General features: G+C 40.4%; 2 protein-coding genes across 5 annotated transcripts in view; one reads left to right on the top strand and one right to left on the bottom strand.

The window, feature by feature from the left end:
* The first annotated feature begins 2411 nt into the window (after positions 1-2411).
* On the top strand, positions 2412-7929 carry LOC118165961 (histone PARylation factor 1). The gene is made up of 8 exons (XM_035324425.1): positions 2412-2488; positions 3366-3529; positions 4121-4307; positions 4818-4916; positions 5685-5835; positions 6555-6642; positions 7213-7385; positions 7724-7929. The coding sequence occupies exons 1-8, from the start codon at positions 2418-2420 to the stop codon at positions 7853-7855; spliced, it is 1065 nt and encodes a 354-aa protein (XP_035180316.1). The 5' UTR covers positions 2412-2417; the 3' UTR covers positions 7856-7929.
* A 1528-nt stretch (positions 7930-9457) lies between these two features.
* CLCN3 (chloride voltage-gated channel 3) overlaps positions 9458-21891 on the bottom strand; it is a 61910-nt gene continuing 49476 nt past the window's right edge. For 2 of the 4 annotated variants that reach the window (XM_035324418.1, XM_035324419.1), the window contains 5 exons: positions 19026-19212; positions 17457-17855; positions 16513-16729; positions 14225-14300; positions 9458-12519 (listed from right to left, as the gene is read on the bottom strand). In XM_035324418.1, the coding sequence (XP_035180309.1) occupies positions 12361-12519; positions 14225-14300; positions 16513-16729; positions 17457-17855; positions 19026-19212 (1038 nt within the window). In that variant the 3' untranslated portion in view covers positions 9458-12360. The remainder of the gene's footprint in view (positions 12520-14224; positions 14301-16512; positions 16730-17456; positions 17856-19025; positions 19213-21891) is intronic. The other 2 variants (XM_035324420.1, XM_035324421.1) reach the window with 1 other exon arrangement.

The raw sequence follows: 21891 nt of genomic DNA, 5'->3' as shown, positions 1-21891 counted from the left end.
TGTTGCTCTTACCCAATAACCTAGCGGCTGGGGCACCTGCCTGGAAGCATGAGATGATTTACTATCTTTCCTCCTGGATTCTGTGCCTCCTTCTTTCCTGGGGTATCACCAAACCGCAGACTACTCTAGAGGAGAGATGCTTGCTTTCAAGCTTTTATAGCTTCTGTGGAGAGGGAAAAAAAAAAAAAAGAAAAAAAAAATGATCTATAAAGCTCACACGAGCTGTATATTCAGCGAGGTGGTAATGGCCTTACAGCTTGGGTTTTTGAGGCCTGTCACTATTAACACTATGCCAATGCTGAAGTATTTCTCCAGTTAATTTGCATTTTTCCAGCATAGTCCTGCTCTAAGAGATTTTGGCATATCTAAAATGGGTCCATCGTAACGTCACTTCACACCTCTACCACTTCTCCCTCAATGCTGGAATGCTGAATATCGTAAGAGGCCAATGTCAAAATGACAAAATGTCAAACTGACAAAAAGCTTCCAGAGTTTTCCACCTGTGTGGTTCTATGCTCTTCTTGACTCAGTATATAAAAGCTTTCATGATGATTTCATTCACTTATTATGTAGCAGAAGACTAACGTGGCAGGAATACACACTTGAGACTAGGCTACGGCATGAGGCATGTTTGAGCTACCCTTCTCATGTAGCTCTTGCATTCAACTTAGTAAAACTCTGTTTGTGGAACAGAAAATGATTACTCGAAGTGTTTATTTCAATGAAAACCAGGAAGAGGAGGGCTTGAAAAGTCTCTGCAAAGCTACAGGTTTGGAGGTGAGGTTAATTAAGGGATTAATTAGTTCCTTAAGGCTACCTCCTAAAGGAGCTATACTGTACACAAGGTTATCAACCTGGCCATTCCTAGATTAAGATACTTTGTCTTGGTTCTTCAAAATTATTTGCCTTTTTTAATAGCTAATTACTCACAGCTAATTCCTTAATTAACCTCACCTTGCAATGGGTAAAAAGCCAATCCTGAAACAGCAAAGGGTGGCAGAACTTAGTACTCATCACTAGATTTAATGCTGAAATGGGAAACATCAGTGCCTCAGGTGTCACTGAATCGATTTGTTGCATGAGGTATGAATTTCAGTAAGCTAAGCTACAGTATATAATGGATACCCTCCTCCCCTCCTCCCTTTTTTTTATATGGGGGGGGGGAGGGGGGGAGCCTTTGTTCTCCTAAGAATTAAGGATCCAAAGTCACCTCTACTGAGGAAAACGCCATTCCTTCAGGTGGCCTTTCGTCATGCTTACACTACAGTTAAGGTCTGGTATCCTGGAAATTATGGAGCTACAGTGAGACTAATATTAGAAAACACATCCCAGAGAACCTCAGGGCAGTACTCCTTACACTTCCCAGAAGAAAATTAGGTTTGTGGTTTGTTAGCAAGCTTTTACATCTTGATTCTGCTTAACCTCAGGTTATAAAACATAATCCATCCCTTAAATGAAGTTCAAATTTGGAACTGAGTACTCCTTTCATGTGTGTGCAGGATTTTAGAAAATAATTCAGTACATATGCTGATTTAAGCAATAGTTTCCCCAGCTGAAGGGGGAGACTTTGTCCCTGATTGTCCTGTACCTATATGGTATCAACCCACTTTTTCTGTGAAGCACCTACGGATTTTTTACAGATAGGAAACATCCTCGGCCAGGATCAAGTTTCCTGTAACATACTTTGCAACTTTTAATAGTGAATGTTGTAGCCAGACTTAAAATTATCAGGCTTTTGTGTCAGCTGCATCACTAAAACCAAGGCTAAACTGTCAATGTTACATACGGCCAAATTACACTGCAGCACATTCCTAGATAGAAGCTAACAACCTGGGTCACTGCAAATACTGTAGCAAACAGGTTTTTTAAGGGATTGCAGTATTAAACAAAAACAAACAAACAAAACATGATGGTGACTCCACCACCTCCCTGGGCAACCCCTTCCAATGCCTGACTGCTCCTTCTGAGAAGAAATGTCTCCTCATTTCCAACCTGAGCCTCCCCTGGTGCAGCCTGAGGCCATTCCCTCTGGTCCTATCACTAGTTACCTGTGAGAAGAGGCCGACCTCCAGCTCCCCACACCTTCCTTTCAGGTAGCTGTAGAGAGCAATGAGGTCTCCCCTGAGGCTCCTCTTCCCCAGACTAAACAACCCCAGCTCCCTCAGCCGCTCCTCACAGGACCGGCGAGTTGTGCCACAGGTCTCCCAGCGCCGCCTTTCCCCCCACACAGCCGCTCAGCAGCACACACCACAGCGAGGCCGTGCGAGCCACCCCGCAGCCCCCTCCCGGCCGTTTAACGGCGGGCAGCCCCCACCCCCCCCACCCCCCGGTGGGCGGAGCGTGCGCACGCGCGGGGCCGCGGCGCGCGACCTCGGAAGGGGCGGGGCGCGCTGCGCGGCGATGCGGCCGGCGGGAGCATGACAGGGGGCGGCAAGCGGCGGCCGCGCGCGGCGGCGGAGGCGGGCGGCGAGCAGGTGGCGGTTGGCGGCCGTTGGGCGGCGGTTGGCGGGCGGCCCCCGGGCTGAGGGGGGGGAGCTGCGGGCCGCCGCTGGGAGCCCCTAGGAGCCCCTAGGAGCCCCTAGGCCCGCGTCGGGGCGGGCGGGGAGCCTGGTGTGCCGTCCTGAGCAGAGGAATAACCCTGGCCTTTTCATTTATAGCTTGTTCTTTAGTGCGGGGGTTCCTAACAGTTTTTAGGGCATCACAGGAGAAAAGCCCACCCAGGCTTACTGCTGTAGCGGTGTGTGTGCGCGTGGATGGAGCATTTCCACACCCGTTTTGGTTCCCCTTATATCTTTTTATTTATTTATTTATTTTTTACAGCAACTTAAACTTTGAGCTGCATCTAAAATGCCAGGCTGTAAACTGCACCAGCTCAGACTGGGAATAGCAGAGTGGCACAGGTAGTAAAGGCTCGTGGGATTTACATCGTTTAACCAGGCATGACAAACTTGTGTCCCTGCTTCTAAGTGTTTGTGTAGCAGGAGTTCCCTAGATGCAGGAGGTTGTGTGGTTGGAAACTGCCATTTTAACATAATGCCGAATTTAGATGAAGATTGCTTAGTCCTTCACCTGGTGAGCTCATAAAGGGGCTTCTTTAGGGGCATGTTGACCCACTGATATCAAAGTAGTGCTTTGCTATTTTGTACATACTAAGAACTTGTTGGGAATAACAAGTTCTAACACTTGTTATAACACTCCTAAGGGACCCCGTGCAAAGTAGATGTTCTAATCTTTATATACGCTATTCTAAATAACAGGCCGGACTTGTGTTCTTGGTCATTGTTTTTCCATTAATACAGAGGCTTTGTAATGTTCTTCAGTGGAACTGACAGGAAGCAATGAGATTAACTTTTCCTTCCCTATCGGCAGTGTGAAAAAAATGGGGATGTCAAGAAGAGAAGGTCAAATCAGGCAGACATACCTGATGCTCTTCGTCAAGAAGCAGAAACGTGCTACCAGCTTAGGCTACCTGAAGACTTCTACCAATTTTGGAAGTTCTGTGAAGAACTAGATCCTGAGAAACCAAGTGGTAGGTTTTTGGATTTTATTCATTTTTTGCCTTTCTAACTTTCACTCTGAAAAAAAAAAAAACAGCCTAAAGGTAGGCAAACTGGAGGCTGTCAGATGCGTTCTCATGCTGCTGCAGTTTGCAGCTCAGATGGCAAGATATTTACATGAGTGTAAACAAGAATACTGGAGATAATCACAAAGATGTCAGTCTCCTTCAAGCTTTCTGAAATATAATTAAACCGTGGCACGTAAAGGATTAAATGTTATCTAAATCTGCCTTCCTTGTAGGTATATTTAAAATATTAAATGCTGAACTAAAGTTTCCTCGTATCAACTCAGACTTCAACCCCCTAAAATTTATTATATAACAGAATATGAGTTCTCAAGGTGCTCTAGAAATGCCACTTTATTTTCCAATGAAAAGTATAATAACCTAACACTGGAATGAAAGCTAATTAAACAAAAGAACATCTCAACTTTCCTTGTCTGGTAAACAGTACGTGTGACTGTTTGGATCTATGGACATTTTTGATACATGAGTGACACCGGAGTGTCTTGATTTAGCTGTGCACCAGCCAGAAAGTAAAACAGTTCGTGCTCTGCTTTTCAGATGCACTTGTGTCAAGTGTCGGACTTACACTGGTTGGACCATATGACATTCTTGCTGGAAAACACAAAAAAGCAAAATTAACAGATGTGAACTTCAATCTTCATTGGAGATTCTTCTATGATCCCCCAGAATTCCAGACTATACTTGTCGGGGATACCAAAACACAGTATCACATGGGATATTTCAGGTATTTAATTTAATATATGCTCTTGTTATGATACAGTTGTGTGTTACTTCTTCTCCTCCATGTTTTCCATGACACAGGATTTGAGAATGAAATGTATAAATTAAAATAAACTTCAAATAAATGTCTCTTCTGTAACAGAATATTAACACATGGGTTGATATCTTTAATAAAATAAGATCAGAGATGTTGGAGTTGAACACTAGATTTAAATGTTTATTAAACTCGCCTCTACATCCCTCCGGAGCACCTTCTGGTTAGTTTAATCTCTAGCCATAATACTTCAAGGAAAAAGTCAAGCATTATGAAATAGGGGGAGTATGCATTCTCTGTGTGATTATTATATGAGCTCCTTTCAAAGGCATACTTTAAGGTTTTACGGTTTTAGACCTAATGTTGCTTTTGTAAGGTCTCTGAAGGAGATGTCAGCATGGTGAGGAGACAAATTAATTTCACTTTGAAATAGGAGAAATGGACACAGCTTGAATATTTGTATGTACTTTTCCAAAATAGGGATGTGCCAGATGAGCTGCCGGTGTGGGTTGGGGCAAATGAAGCTAAGAAGAACTGTCTCATTACTCCAGTTGGTGACAATGTATTTGCTGCAGTCAAGTAAGGTTCATATTTACTTTTATTTGTAAATAGTAGTATAGAAAAGAAACCGTTAATCAGGAGATGTGAGAGGAGATAATGCAGCTATATCTTTCATGCATATGTAAAAATACATTATATATAAAGAGTAACTACAACAAGCCTCATTCTGAGCTGGGGCAGGGTAGCATTTATATGGATTTATAATTCTGTAGGATTCATGAAGCTTTATGTGGTCCTGCATCATGAACATAAACAACAGAAGTGTGAATACTCCTATTTCATGGCCTGTCAGTTAAAAATTGAAAGCTTTCTAAGGACAGATGCATGTCAGTAAGTGAAAGCAGACTGAAGCAAAGGTTCCGCAAACAACCCATGTGAAGTGCAGAGTTAAATGATGACATCTGTTTTGAAAGGCCCCTGTTGAAACTCATCAATATGTATTTATGTGCATGACTTCGATGACAAAGAGCATGTAATTCACTGAAGCAATAAACTAAATTCCTCAGATAGACGGATGAACAGCGACTGAGTTCGTGAGAATCTTCAGCACCTGCAGACTGCACAAACTGCATTGTAATGCAAACACAGATAGAAAAGGCCAGAGTGCTCTGTGCCAAACTTTGCTTTTTTTGGTGCTTGTTGTTGAGAGGCTTGCATTCCTAAGTCTGTGTATAAATAAACCCTTGACTGTTAATCTTCATTATAAGATTTGGAGGTTTAGTGATTAGAAGGCTATTTGTTTGTTTTCTGTTTAGCTCTCTTAAGACATGTTTCTTCTGTTTACAGATTATTTTTGTCAAAAAAACTTAAGGAAGTGACTGATAAAAAGAAAAGTGCTGTTTTGAAAGAGATAGATGAAAAACTAACAAGAACAGCAAAAGAATTGGGTTATTCTCTGGAACAAAAAACCATGAAGATGAAACAGAGAGATAAGAAAGTATGACTTTCCTGATCTGCTGGAGAGAACTAAGTTCTGTTAAAGTGTTTTTTTTAATTTACTTACCTGGTTTTTATTTTATTTTTTTTTCTGCCATTTATTTTTTTTTTTGAATCCTTCTGTTCAGTAAAGAAGCCTCATTTAGGAATATCCAAATCTCTTTCTATAAAACTTCAGGACAGGGAAGATCAGTACAATTGTGTTCCAAGTAATGGGATTAAATCAAAACACTTTGCTCTTCTAAACCGTAGCTTGCCAAGTAAGGCATTAAAATAAAGAAAAAAAAATAGCAGAAATAGTCTGAAACAAATGGGGAGCATGGAGAAGACTGCCTCAGTGAAGGTCCATGTGAATGGTTGGGTTGGATCTATGAGAAAGAGTAACATTAAGGATGATGAGTATTAATAGATTATTTGTTTTCATACCTATTATAAGTAATTATGGCAGCAGGGATGGAGCAAATGTAGTAAAATGCGCATAATATACAAGTGACTACAAGGATCCCTAGATTTCAGAACTTCACTGGAGTTTCTGGTTATTTGAAACTTCAGTGCTTAAAAATAATTGCTGTATCCTTTAAGTTGGTGTCCTTGAGCCTAGACACTGTATTTGGGTTGGCCACCAGCAGCCAGGTGCTGATGTTGTTTAGCGACGTGAGTGGTTTTATGTCACGGTGTTGACTTACGGTACTACGTTTGATTTCCTGGCTCTTTGTTTAGGTGGTGGCCAAAACATTTCATGGAGCTGGCCTGGTTGTTCCTGTAGACAAAAATGATGTTGGATACAGAGAACTTCCTGAAACAAATGGTAAAGATCTTGTTCACCATATTCTTCTGCACTGTTAGTAGACAGTCTCCTGTCATACACCTGCTTTGCAAAAGCAAACTGCATTCATGTTTTCTGCCTGAAGAGCATGAGCAGCTGGGACTAAAGGGGAGATGTTTTAACTATCAAACTTGAGCAAATAAGTTTGTTTTATTTAAGTAAGCCAGATGAGAATCAAAGAAACGTACTAAATACGAAATAATAATTGCTAAAGTAGTAGTTTATACTACCGCACAGCCATGCAGGGAGTAGAATCAAAGAACTGATGTACGTTCAGGGATTTGTGGGTTTATTTTTTCTTCCCCCTTCTCTTCTGGTGTGGTAGCCAGCATCAGTTCCTTGATCAAAGTTCAACACATGAACGCCCATCTCTGTAGGGAACTGAGATGGATGGGCATGGGGTAAGAATGAGCTGCAAAGGAAAGAGGGGAGCTTTTTCACCAGTAGCTCGTACCTAAATGTGACCTGCAGGTATACTTTTGGCAGAAGCTACTTCCATGCAATATGTTTCTTAATTTAAATATTGAGGTAATTCCGCTTTTATTTTCACAGCTAATCTTAAAAAAATATGTAAGGCCATCGTTGATGCTCCTACGGATGATGAGAGAGTGAAAGCGTTTGCCCCTATCCAAGAAATGCTCACCTTTGTTCAGTTTGCTAATGACGAGTGCGACTACGGGATGGGATACGAGCTGGGTATGGACCTGTTCTGCTATGGGTCACATGTAAGTACTACAGCAACCGTACTTCACAAAGCTAGGCTTCTATCTAATTGTAACAGCACTGTTGGCTGTCCCGGCACTTCTGCCGGACTCCTGGTGCTGAGGGGCCAGCGTAAATGCCCGTGTTGTGCCCGGGCGCCTAGCCCCAGACAGCACGCCTAAAGCTGCTTCCCCTGTAGGAGCGGCGGAGGGCGCGATGTGTGCGGCAGCGAGGGGTGTGCCCAGTGCCAGTCCCTCGGGGTGGCCGGGCGGCGGCAGGCGCGGGGCGGGCGGGCGGGTGCTGGCGGCGCGGGTGCCCGCGGCGCGGCGCTGACGAAGGCCGTTGTCTCCCTGTCGTGCAGTACTTCCACAAGACGGTGGCGCAGCTGCTGCCGCTGGCCTACGGCCTGCTGCGGAGGGGCCTCTTCGCCCGGATCATCGAGGCGCACCTGGCGCAGCGGCGGGACGAGCGCCTGGACCAGCTGGCGCCGTGACGGGCGGCGCGGGGCGGGGCGGGGCGGGGCGGGGCGGGGCGCTCCGTGGGGCCGAGTAAAGCTTTGCTTGCACACCCAGCGCCTCGCTCACACGCTGCGCGTGCGCCGGGCCGGCCGCGGGCGCCTCACCTGACGCCGCTGCGGCACGGGAGGGGCGGGGGGGCCGCGCGCGTAGGGTCGCTGCGGGGGGGGGGGGGGTCGGGGGACGGGGACCTCGCCCCACAAGGAGCGAGCCGCGCGGTGCGAGCCCGCTGCCGCCTTAGTGCCGGACTGCTGCCACCTCGTCCTCGCCGCTCCTGGGCCGAGTGCACCAAGTTCGGTCAGAGCGGGCTGCCCCTTGGCGGTAACGATACAGCACTGACTGACGCTCGTCTGGATGCGGCTGATTTAACAAGAAAGGGGATTAAAAAGCAGCACGTAGTTATTACAAGATAAAGACTGCACTGTCTTTCCTACCTTCTTATAGCTTTGGTACAGCTTTCCACTATTTTCACTAATCTGGACTTCTTAATACAAAGTGACGTTTGCAGAAGATGAAAATTATCATCACTGGTCAGATGCTCTTCTTCCCCGTTATTGCACAGCTTTAGTCTCAAACTATTGCTTATGATAACAGTCCAGAAACCAACGAAAACTATCACTGTCTTAGCCAACCAGCAAGCCCAGCCATAGTGGAGTGACTGTTCAGTTTTTCATCCATCATTACTGGTGCCGACAGTACTCCTGACAAAGCACAACCCCCTAGCACCATATACTCAAATTTTGACATTGTCTCTTCTTCCAGCAAATGATTGTATTTCCAGAGGTCCCTTCCTGCACAAACTATTATATAAGTCATTTTAGTTCAGCAAACCACAAAAGCCTACCTCAAATTTTAAATCAGAAAGCCATTTTCAGTTCTCAGTCATGCATTACAGCTACTTTTGTACACAATTTGATGACACCACCCCCCCTTTCAATCAGCATACAAATGTTGTCTTTATTCCAACATAAGCACACACATACATGAACTTTTTCATGGGCACTCAGTTCACTTTTATACATAGAAAGCACCTTCCTAAAAATTCAATCTCTTCCCCTCTCCCTCCTCCTTCCAGGTTCCAAGCAGAAGATTTTCATATTAACACCCTGTAAATCACACAAGTATTCACCTTTCACGTATTTAAGTATCAACTTAAGTCTGGAAACAATGACGATTTATGGATCTTCCATTTGTATCTGTTCCTCTCAATTAAGAGCTTAATAACAAACACCAACTGAAGAAATACTGAAGTGTGGGGTACATCACAAATACGTCAGCAAGAGATGTCTAACTTAACCCTACTTTAAAGAAAACAAACAAACAAAAAAAAGGACTAAAAATGCACTCCGCAACAACTACAAAATTCTGTATTTTATACAACAAAAGCACCACCCAATTTCAAACTGGGAAGCCAGCTACTCTTTCAATTATATAAGTGAGGCAAATCTGAAAAAGTCTGTTTCAGAAATTTTTAATTTTTACTAATTTTATATTAAAAATTCGTAGCTGTTAATTTTGTTTCAGGGAAATTAAATGCAAAAATCAACACAAATACTGAGAAAACATGACAGTCAAAGTAATAAATGGTCATACAGAAGTTTTTAATGTTTGTTTAAATCATCACAGTAATCAGAATTTTTACTGTAATGATACGCAGCTCTACCACACTATTATAAATAAAAACATTAAGATCAATATTAAATACAGCTCTAGGCAACATCACAGATTAACAAAGTATGCATTCTTCATGAACCAGAAACTGATTGGTTTAAAAATAATAATGCTGACACTTTTACCCTCTCATCCACTTTTTTTTTTTTTTTCAAATTAGGAACTTGAGTAAGGCGCTGGAAGTTTTACATTAGAAAAATTTTGTTGAACAGCAGAGGCACACACAATTCAGTATCAGAATTTCTAATGCATGTTTACCAGGGACATTTAAAATGTCAATAGGGAAAGCTTAGCAGCTGAGAACAGTAAACGGATGCACAATTTATATGCAGCATTTGGGATCCATACTGAAATTATAAAACACAGCAGGGGTGTGAACTGTATTATAATTCAGACAGTACAGTCTGTAGAATCAGGTGCAAATTAATACAGTACATACACAGCAGTGTTGTAGGATGAGGAAAACATCAGAAATGACAGAGGTTCCAAACTGATTTAAAGCAATTTTTTATACATGTAGTGCATTCATATTCTTCCACTATAGAAAAAAAATAGGTAACAGATCAGCATCACTGACAACTTCCAGAGCTGCCTTCCGTATAGGAGCCAAACTCTGCTTTTTGTAAAGCTTCTGCAGGTTCACCCACCGTACCAGAACGAACGCTGAACCCCTGGTACTGGCTTTGCTTGGAAGAATACAGCCTGTTGCTGCAACGCAACAGCCTCAATGCAGCCGGATTCCATTTCAGCTCCAAAGCTGCTCTTCGTACAGGGGCTGATCACACTGAGCCCGCTGGCACGTTACACTTTCTACTGGTTCCAGTTACTGCAGGAGATGGAATAGAGTAGACAGCAGTTTTATACTCTGAACATAGGCAAAAATTCAGCGGAGCACTTTAAGCACTGACATTATTTTGGAGCTTGCCAGCAGTACCAGAGTTGTTTCAGGATGTTACCATTCTTTAAGACATGCTGAGTACTTTGCTGAAAAAAGACCTTTGAGGTAACTATGACGAACACTTTAGAGATGCCCAAGATTTTAGACATTAACCATCTAAACCTTTGGAGTCCTGTGGGCATAATTGTTAATAAGGAAACTTTATCTAGCCGCATATTGTAAAACATGATTCCGTAAGATCTGTAAGCCATATTTCTTAGGGTTTTTCCTCCCTGCTTCACTTATGGCACACTGCCTTTCTGTCCACATGTGTTTGTGACAGTTTGAAAAAATAACAAACAAATTAATTGGTGACTGAAAGAAAGAAGTTAGGATGTTGGGAATCGGTCAGTTCACCTGTTGCCTCCCTGTGTGTTGCTGCTCTACTTTGAAGTCCTGCCAAACTTTTTCAAGTACTGGATTTGATTCTGCCCTGCCGCTCATCTTCAGTGGCTACATATCATTTATAGCTCTATATACTTGGAAAAAGAAGTCAAAAGCAATCTAATAGTTACAGTTGCTTTTTATTATTTTTAAAACCCTGAAGTTGTATTTCTTTTAATAGTATTTGTAGTATTACTGTTCCAGTTATCTGCTCAAAAAGTAACGGCAGTGAAAGTTACATTTGAAAATGAATGCATGCTTCTATGCATGTTGGATCATAAAGAAACCATTTTGTTTTAACCCTTCATCTAGTTGTAAACATTTGCTAATCCTCCATTTCTCAGAGAGGATTGTGAATTATTCTATAAAATCACATTAAAAAGGTAATTAGTTATGTGAGATATTAACTGATTTGTATTTAATAGATTTTTTAATTCATAAAAATATAAATAAAGAATGGTAAAACTTCAAGAAAAATAATATACATTTAGTGCAAGTTATGAGTTACATTTCTTCCTACCATGTCAGCAGTGGAACATCTTTTGTGGAGAAGAAAACATAAAAATGAGCAGTCTCAAATTTTACAGGGGGGAAAAAATATCTCCAGTGTTGTAGCATGCAATTTTTACCAGATACACGTATACAGAATTGTTCCAGCTCTTAACTAGTAGATAGCAGTACTTTTCCTTATACTGCACAACATTGGTATATATCCTAGTGTTTTCAATAATACAAAAATTGCATAAGACCAGGTCACATTATTGATATTTTCTGCAGCAAAAACAGTATTTTTCTCTGAAACTCTAGTTTCACGTTTCATTTTTCTCGTATCACAGCACATGGGCTGAAATGTCTCGGATGGTTCTTGCAAGGTATTACTGTTCCATCTGTTTTTGTTGCAGTGGATCTGTACTGCCCCAAGCATTTCATGATGTACAAACTTACACGTTTAATGGCACAAGAAAAACCTCCCTTCTTGTGATCCAACCTCAGTAACTCACAGTACATCTCAATATGAGAAACAACTGCTTCAAAAGGGCACACCGATATTAGAGAGGCTTTGTTACGGCTCAGGAGAGAGAGAAATAAAGCTCTTCTGGAATGTAGAAAGGTGACGTGTAATAATTATACATTTCATGAGTTAACACAACAGTTTTCAGCGGTAAAAAGGGCAAGACCTTTCAGTCTCCATAAGATGGCTCAATTCAGAATGATCCCTCCAGAAACAGGGACTAAGAACACATCTCTTCAATGCTGAAGTACCAGGCTGGGGCTGGAGAATTGCACCTCCTCGCACGGCTCTCCCACTGCACTATCATGGCAGACCTGACGCCTCGGGACGCATCCAGTGCAGGACAGCAGCTCTCCCTTCCCATGCTCCCATCAGCCTTCCTCCTCTCCACAGCTTCCCCCAGACCAACTCCTGATTTCCAGCAGCACTGTTACGCAAAAACCCAGCTCTTGTTTCTGATTTTAGAAGTATCTCCCAGACTAAAGTGTTGTGCTATTCAACAAATGAACCTCCTCTTCAGTTTCCTCTCTCTCCTCAGCTATGGGTTTCAGTTGAACATTATTGAGGCGGGGTCTTGGTTTGCCGTCTGGGCCATATGACGGAGGATATCTTTTTTTGTTATAATGCCAAGGAGGCGCCTGAAAAGGACAAACGGAAGACTGACGTTAATCCAAGCAGGAAAGTAAGAGACCAGAACAACATCTGTAGCCAAGTCCTTTTTGTTGACAGGGACAGAGCAAAAGTAAACAGCCTGATTTTCTTATTTAGACAAAAACATTTTATTAATCAAAATACTGAGTAACCACCAGTTTGTTAAAAGACAGCAATGCTGAGACACCACAACGGATGGTCTCTGACAGCTGTAGTCCATTTTAATGAAATACAAGTAATACAAGTAGAGACCATGACGATTTTTATTTAACTTTGTTTCCACAAAAAATGAAATTTTGATTAACATATGCCAACAAAAAAGTAAAAAAAAGAGGGACAAAGAAAAAAAAGGTATGAAAAAGAAGTGATACTGATCCCATTTCAAAAGGGATGAATGTGCCAGCCTAGCCATCAGAAGTGATGTATCACCTGATGGCCCAAAAATCCTAATAGCAAATTGAACTCCCCTTCCCTCCTTTTTTTGAAGTCACAAGGATCTTTCCAGTATGATGCACTGGCTCAGATTGAATACATGTTCATAGGAGCACATTGTATTCACCACAAAACTTTTGCCAAAAAATCAATGGTTAACTAGGTTTTGGAGTATACAGCTTCAGAAAATAAATTTAGAAAATAAATAGAAAATAAGTAAATTTTCAAATTTAGATATTGTGCTCTTATGACAGGGTCTTAATTGTTTTTTCAATTACAATTTTGTGAAATATCAAAAAGGATGAGACTGTCCAAAAGGGTAATATCACAGGAGAAGCAAAGAGCAGAATGAATGAGCCGCTGCCCTTGTTATTCTGGTTAGTACTTTTTTTTTTCTTATTAAAGGACGCATGAAATACTTGTGAAATATTAGCATAAAATGAGAACATAATTAGCATGTTTTGCACATAAGCAGCTAAACTTGGTGGGTAGGTTTAGTAGAAATGCAGCTATTGCAGAACAACCCATGTCCAAATTAAGAGAAGTCTATCTCATAACTAAGGTTAGATCACAACATTGCGGTTAAAACAGTATCTAGATTCTGAAGTAAATAGTAAATGTATTAGCGCGCCATTTAGTGGCTTAGGATTTCACTGGACTTTATCAAAGGGAGTACATTAGTTGCTGTAGGTAACAGCAACAGAATCACAAGACTTAATATAAAATTGCAGGACTTTACTTGAAAATAAGAGTACTTCTAAAAGTCACGTTGATAAATGGGGATTACAGGGAAGATCTAATGCTGCAATACATTAAAAATGTGCTTGGCTTTGCTTCTCAAAAGACGTGATACTTACTTTGCTATTTAACAGCTATTTAATGCTGTCAGAATCAGAAATTAGCATATATAACAATTTTATTTCACATTATGAGGAAAAAAGGTATTCCTAGCTGTGTGCTTTCCCACCTAGGGAAATCAGAAGATCAACTAGATGGATCTATATGATCTGACGAACAAAATATCCAAGTCTATTGTTTACCTTCCTTTAATGTTGTGACTAACAGTATGTCCAGTTAACAGCCTGATTGCTACAAAAGGATTTTGCATACTGTTTTCTGTTATGGTTTCTTTAATACAAATTTTTAGTAAAGGAAGATTTAATTGTTCAGCCGATGTCATAAAAGTACTGAACAGTTCACAAGTTTCATGCTTCCTGACTTCTAATGTGTCTAATTATGAGATCTGATATATCTAATCACCAAGGGTTCGACGTGCTGCTTTAGTTGCTCGAGATGCTCTAATATGTTCTTCTTTGTGATGATCCCCAAGACAATCCTGAAACAGATCATGTTATGCTAATAACTGTGTGTGAAATCAAATAAAAAAAGAAGTTCTAGTCATAATGAAAAAGGTTTAGAGTAGAGCAAAACTAAAAAAGAAAATGGGTTGCAAGAAAGCTAATGAGATAGTTAAGTGAAAAATGATGTGAAAGTCAGCACCCTTTCCCAGACTTTTTTTTTTTGTCGTCTGTCTTCTAAAATGCACAATCTTCAACAACCCCAGAGCAAATGTGTTTCTCATACCGGTACAAGTCGAGGAAGCATACTTCATCCCTTCTCCCCAAATTCACCTCTCTTCAGATTTCAGGCACTGAAACTAAAATCTACTTTATTTCCTTTGTTTACTTGTTATTTTCTCCTCAAAACTACAGAAAATTATTTGTATTTTAACAAGCCACACTAAATAACCGAAGTAATAACTGTCAAGTCACAGCAGTCGAGGTTTGAAGCTGCACTACAGAGCAGCGTTATTTGGCATCCCCAGGAACAGACAAACATTCACCATGGTATAAATCAATCCACTCCCTGGAATGGATGTTCTGGTCAAAGCTAGGAAGAATCAGGTTCATCTTCATATAAATCTTTACCTCAGCAATTTTTGCACAGTTCTTATTTGTAACTAGATCGGAACCAGTAAGTTGATGTGTGTCTTCCTGTCTATTCAATTTGCATGAAATTTGCCAAAATTTAATAGTCCTCCATGTCCACGTGACTATGTATCACTCAGAGTACTTCGCTGACCTTGTTGTAACGGATGACATACTCATGAAAGACCACAAATTAGTAAACTGAAGTAGGACAACAAATACGAGTGTCATGAAACAGCAAATTTTTAAAGTCATCCGTATTTGCCTATACTTTATCATAAAGAGATTAAGAACTCACAGTACAGTTTGACATAGCTTTACAAGATTCATCTTTCTTTAGAGCCAATTTTGACATCAATGTCAATGTTTGAGCACTCAACCACCACAGAAGCTATGGAAAAAAAAAACATCATAATATGTATCACTGAAGTTTTATAACTCAAATTTCCCTGCACAAAACTGGAATAATTGCACGTTTGCACTGACTTCTACGTGTCAGATCCCAATGTCATTTCTCTGGCATAGGAAGGTTTTTAAAGAGCTACTTACACTTCTAAAAACACATATTTGACATTTGATATAGGGATATATATATAAGAAAAAAGCACATTTAAAGTATATTTGTTTTAAAATACACCTGAATAAACAAACTTGGAAATCAGTGCAGTATTTAAATATTTGCCACTTATAGCAGCAGTCAACAGCAAAACTAAAAAAATCCCACCCATATTTCAGGTTTCTTGATTTTGTCCCATGAACAGAGATCCTAAATAATGTGGATTAACAGACAGCATTTCACTTCTCAGGTGACTTAAAAGACATGCTAGAGAGAAAGCAAGATATTATGGCAGAAGCTGCAATGTAGCATGTCAGGTGGTTAACACAAGTGATACAGGAAAGCAGAATGTTGAAGTAGAACAGTACTCAGAAAAAGATCTTGTAATAAAAAAAGAAATAGGTAAGAGACAATTTTAATGAACGTTCCTCTGTCTCCATGCCTAGGGCCAATTTATTTAGTGGTAATCACATGACAACTCCCTACAGTCATATTTACAAACATCCAAATCTTACAATTACGTTCTTGAAATATTTCAAAGTGCAAAAGTAAAGGTTGCAGACTGAAGTTTCAGAACTAGTGGCAGTTACTTAGTTTTTAGTATTCCAAATCTAATAGCTTGGTGGTAATTGCCATTACCAAACTCTAGAAGAGGAGGCAGTGAACAGACTTTCTCTCCCTTGCTTCTTATGAACCCAAGTAAGTTCAACAGCTGATGTACTTCTTACTGACAGAACACACACAAGTAGGAAATACAGGCCTTAGACTGCATCACACAAGACTAAATTTCTGTAGGACAAATTCTGTCTCCTCCACAAGCGAGTTGCACACACAAAACTGTTGCTGAATGAGACCTATTTTTTTCAGTGCATCTTAAAACAACAGGAACTACTGCCTGCTTACTTGGAATACAAGGGAAGAGTGAGAATTTAAGTGCCACTGCACAGCACCTTCTTGACACACAGCACCAACTATATGGGTCCAAATACCATGAAAGCTTTGATCCCAGAAGTGAAAATTACAGTGTCTAACAAGATGAACGGCATTGCTGCCACTGTACTCACCCGTTGTGTGTTACAAGGCACTGCCTCAAACCCAGCTTCCGGAAAATATCAACCACTATTTCCATGGGCGTGTGGTCTGTCACGGTGAAAGGGCTCATGTCAAGTATGCTCCTAAGCTTCAAAGGCCGAGGGCTTTCTGCTGGAAGCGATGGGGTATGCTGGGCAAAACAGACCCTGGAACTGCCAACAATCCCTTCCTGCTTCTTTCTAGCACTTTCTTTAAAAAAGATGAGGGTTGAGGGGGAGACAGTAGAGGGAGAAAAATGTTACATTCTTGGAGAAGGATGATTTAGTACAAACAGAAAATTCAATCAACACTACCAGGCTCTGATGTTGTTATTCTCTAGATGCTGATATCCTGATGTGTTTCTATAGCCACTGCTTTATCCCCAAGAAGCATTCGTGCAGAAATCACAGCAGCCATCTACCATACAGGTTTAGCCATTCTTCAGCTACTACCCTTCACCCTCCGATAATTAACTTGTATTTACTGTGGAGAGGTGGAAATACTTAAAAACTATCATACAGTAAGCACACAGACAGCTGCTGAAGAAGCCGTCACAAAGAAAGCCAGTCTCAATTGATGGCTTCCCCCTATAAAGATGACAAATGCTGTCATTATCATCAGCATAGAACAGCTCAGGTTGAAAGGGACCTTAAAAGCATCTGGTTTCAACCCCCCTGCCACGGGCAGGGACACCTCCCACCAGAGATTGCCCAAAGCCTCATCTAGCCTGGCCCTGAGCACCTCCAGGGATGGGGCATCCACAGCTTCTCTGGGCATCCTGTTCCACCCTCTGAGAGAAGAATTTCCTCCTAACATCTAATCTGAATCTCCCCTCTTTTAGTTTAAAACCAATCCCCCTTGTCCTATCATTCAAGTTTTAAGCTTTAAAATAATTTCAATTAGAATACAGAATGATAAAATACTGGAAGGTAATTACCTATTGCGATAGTTAAATCTCTTCTTAAAGCAAAGCCCACCAGTCTCTGCGATTCTTTTGACATAATAACAGGAAAACCGTTATAGCTGGTTTCATTGATCAAGTTTTCTATGTCTTCAACTGTCATATTATCCTGTGTTAGAACTGCTAACGGCGGATCACTTCTTCGAGGTCTCATTACATCAGCGGCCAGTGTTGTATGAGTAAATTCCTCCTTTGCATCCAAGAAGGGATATCCATTCAGTCGGATGTGCGCCTCATAGATGCCTTCCCTACCAAAGGCATCTCCTACCCACTTACTGGTCATGACTGCAGCCATCAGGGGCACAATATATTCCAGCCCTCCTGTTAGCTCAAAGACAATAACTACCAGGGACACAGTCATCCTTGTCACACCGCCTGCAAGAAAAATGGTAGCCATTAACATTCTAGAATCAAGTAATATTTAGTTTTCCTGTCTTCCTGTTGAGAACTGCAAACAGAACTTTGTGCTGCTCTTTCATGCAAACTATGAATAAAATCGTCTTTTTTGAAGCCAATCTTAATTTAAAAATAGTGAGAAATAAGGAAATCCAGTAAGACAATAATTTGGAAGAAGACGGGTACTAGTGCATGGAAGGAACAGCTAGCAATTCAACAGCTGTATTATCCAAAGTATTAAGAATTTAATGCTGTTGAATCATAAAACTTAAAGAGAATTCTGAACTGACTGAATCTTTCTTGACAATGGGACAAGACATGGATTATATTTCTCTTTTATTAGCAAGATGTTTGTTCCACAGAGGTTTCTGATACCTATCTTCTTCATTCAATAAAAACATATGGTCCTTCTTTCAACGCATTCAAAAGTGATTCATGTTGAACTATTAAAAAACAAAACAAAACAAAAAAAACATAACCTCTCCAAGAACTAGATGTGTTCCTCTAGTGCATTTGATTGCTCAAATACTCTTCCTTAAGGAAAAAGACTACTTTTGGCAGAGCTTGTAAGTTTAATTTCTAAGGTAACTAAATTATGACAAGACCTTCAGAAATCTTCTAAGTTTAAGTGCCCAACTTCAGCCTCTTTGAGTGAAGCTAATTTTCAACACTTCGTAAATCAGACTTCTTAAAAGTATGTCTAACCAGACTCCCCAAATCATGAGGCACTTCTGAAAGTTTTATTTACATTTTGAATTTAAAGAACATTTGTTACAATTCATGTAGAAGTGGCAGCAGATCACATCGCCTCCTTATAACAATTTCAACAGTACTTGACTCTTTAAGTCCTCTATACATTTCAAGAGAGTGTTTTCTGGCTGAAGTTGTAGTGACATCTATTTATGCCAAAAAGAGACATCAAACACACCTATCTAAATACTTCTATTTCTCATATAATCAATTTAAATTTCATGTCGTTCTTCAGATTGTAAGCATCTGATGGTTTCCTGTAGGTAAGTGTAGTCTTCTGAAGAGAGGGAAGTCCACACAAGAAGGTGTTCCAATACTAAGTTTATACCTCCCTTCATTTCTCTTTGTTATTTTGGTAACTGAAAAAATCTGACATCTATTCTATTGCAATTTAATTACCTAAGCATGCAGCAGCACCAACCATGGCATAAAGACCAGGTGTAATGCAGTCAGCTCCAACTTCACACCATTCTTTGAAAATGAACCAGTCATGATGGTAGTAAGCCAGCTGCTCCACGGCAATTCCTACAATCCTTCCTGCTATGGCTCCAATTGCCATACTAGGTATGAACAACCCAGATGGAACCTACAAGAGAAACAGAAGAACTGCTGTCACGCTGATGGGAACATATTTGATGCAGATTTTTAGAATTGGTGTGCTGTTTTTTGCTTTCTTTTTCCCTCCAAAAGAAATGCAAATACTGAAACTGTCATGTTAAAAACACGTACACTGACATTGTAAGGCTAGTAAAACTTAACACAATGCTACTCATACCTCTGACCAACTAGGTTAGCTGAATCCATTTTATGAGCACATTTATTTGTGTTTTACTGTATTTAAAGAGCAAATCTATTACCAATACAGGACCACAAACTATATTCTCAGTGCTAACAGCACAATTCAGTCCAATATATGTTTGCCCAATCTGAGGTATGCTGCTAGTACTGAAAACTCTCTGATTTCTCATCTCCCTTACTATACCTCATGTTCCTCTAAACCAACGTTCACTTACTAAACAAGCTTTGCACACAGAATGATTGTCTTCACAAATTGCTTCCCAGCTCCTATAAATCAGATGACCAACAAAACAGTTCATTTCAAAAAGAAGCTTTGCTTACTGTATCACAATTCTCCATATGGAGTAGTGCATATAGAACACTAAGTACACTAAGAGGCAGGTAAACTGCTGTTAAGAAAAAGCAGGTAACGTTACTGCTAAAACGTAACAAAAACAACAAGCATGTTTCTGCTATAATTTTAGTTATTTAATCTGTTTTTCTGTTATTAACTAAAACCTGGAAAGGCCACATAGCCTTGTCATAGCAGAATGGTTTAGTGAAATCCTACTGCAAGCTTGTATCAGTAGCAGCAAGAGAGAAGTGAAGGTTCATCTGAGAAACAACTGTTGTGCATCTTTTCTCCTCCTTGGGAAGCTAATCTTTAAAAAAAAAAAAAAAAAAAACATACTGAATCTAAATGTGTTGTTCAACTGGAAAAGCCTGCTGCTTTTCCTCTATAGCATCTGTTAGTATCAGAAATATCTTCCACTATGGCTGAGGTACAAATCTTAACCACAAGTAGTAAAATTCTTACTTTGTGCCTAAACAAACCTAAACTCATCTTGTCAAAATAACTTCATTACAAAACTGCACTACTGGTATAATAGGAAACACCATTTACTTATTGTTTCCACTGCAGAGCTGTGAAATTTAAGTATTACACAATTCCAAAGTAGAGATTTTGCCATGGAATCCAGTAGCTGATGCAGAACTGTAATCCAGAACCTATTCACATTATTGTATTATCAATATTTATGGTTGCAAATAATTTCTAACATGCAAACCAAGGACAAATCAATATACCAAACTGTCTGTAAGTCAGCTGCATGAGTTTTGTTGAAAGGTTTACTAATCCTTTGTTCCCATTCCTGAATTACTATAATATTTTCAGTGCTGATAGCAGTAATATTCAATGCTGTCATTTTAGCATAATATCTAAATCATGCATTTACACCACTATTTCCCACAATTGTGTTTATAAGCCTCTTTTTACCTGTTAAAATACGTTTTTTTCCCAATTAAAATTATTTCTTTGTGAGCAGTACTATACCCTGAAAAACTAGCATTTCACACCTAAAAGTAGTTGAAAGCATCATTGAAACTGCTTAAATCCTAGTCTGTTACAGGAGCATGCCACAGAAATTCAGGCTCCAAATGGAAATTACATCGAGCTTGTTTCTTATTCTTTGTGAACATGTATTTTTTTGTGCCTCTATCTCCTTTTCATCACAAATGGATAATGGTTAGAGGTCTAACTGATTACAATTTCACAGTTGCATCCTTTTCCACTAGCCTCTGAATCACACGTCACAAAGCAGAGAGGAACCTCACGCAGGAAGAGCAAGGAAAACAATTGGGTTCCACCCTGCCTCAGCTATCTTTTCCAGTGCATGCCAGCCTAACTGGAGGTATGCTTTAGAGAAAATGGCTTATACTCTGGCACATCCATCATCTTTGAAATGAGCAAGGAATCAAGATATATGTGCAAATTTCCACTTCTTTAGTTGGATACCAGTCCAGGTCTGAGGCAAAGCTGCAATCCCATCCCAAAATGTTCATCATGCCTGACATTTTAACCAGACATAAGCTTCAGAGCTTCAGACAAATGTAGGTAGCACAATCCCATCAGCGGCTGCAGCACAAATCCTTGCCTATTTGCAAAGTGGTAAATATATTCTTACAACTTCACAAAAATATTTCCAACAGACTGCAAGTGCTAGAGTTATGAGAAAAGGAACCAAAACCAAGTAAAGAGGAAGCTCTACCTTTCTGTAACCGAGTGAATTCTAATATACTAAGTGTGAACCTGTGCTGACAACTCCATGAGAAAGCCATGAACAGAGGAATGCTAAGGGATAGAATCAAAGTTATAATACTTAAATGGTAATAAATGATAAAAAATCTGGGACCAGTCCTCTTTAACATCTTCATCGATGATCTGGACGAGGGGATCGAGTGCACCCTCAGCAAATTTGCAGACGACACCAAGTTAGATGCATGTGTCGATCTACTCGAGGGTAGGAAGGCTCTGCAGGAAGATCTGGACAGGCTGCACCGATGGGCCGAGGTCAACTGCATGAAGTTCAACAAGGCCAAGTGCCGGGTCCTGCACCTGGGGCACAACAACCCCAAAAAGAGCTACAGGCTGGGAGATGAGTGGTTAGAAAGCTGCCTGGCAGAGAAGGACCTGGGAGTATTGGTTGAT

Source organism: Oxyura jamaicensis, chromosome 4 (assembly GCF_011077185.1).
Source record: "Oxyura jamaicensis isolate SHBP4307 breed ruddy duck chromosome 4, BPBGC_Ojam_1.0, whole genome shotgun sequence".
Classification (NCBI taxonomy): domain Eukaryota; kingdom Metazoa; phylum Chordata; class Aves; order Anseriformes; family Anatidae; genus Oxyura; species Oxyura jamaicensis.
This window is presented reverse-complemented; position numbering and strand designations above follow the sequence as displayed.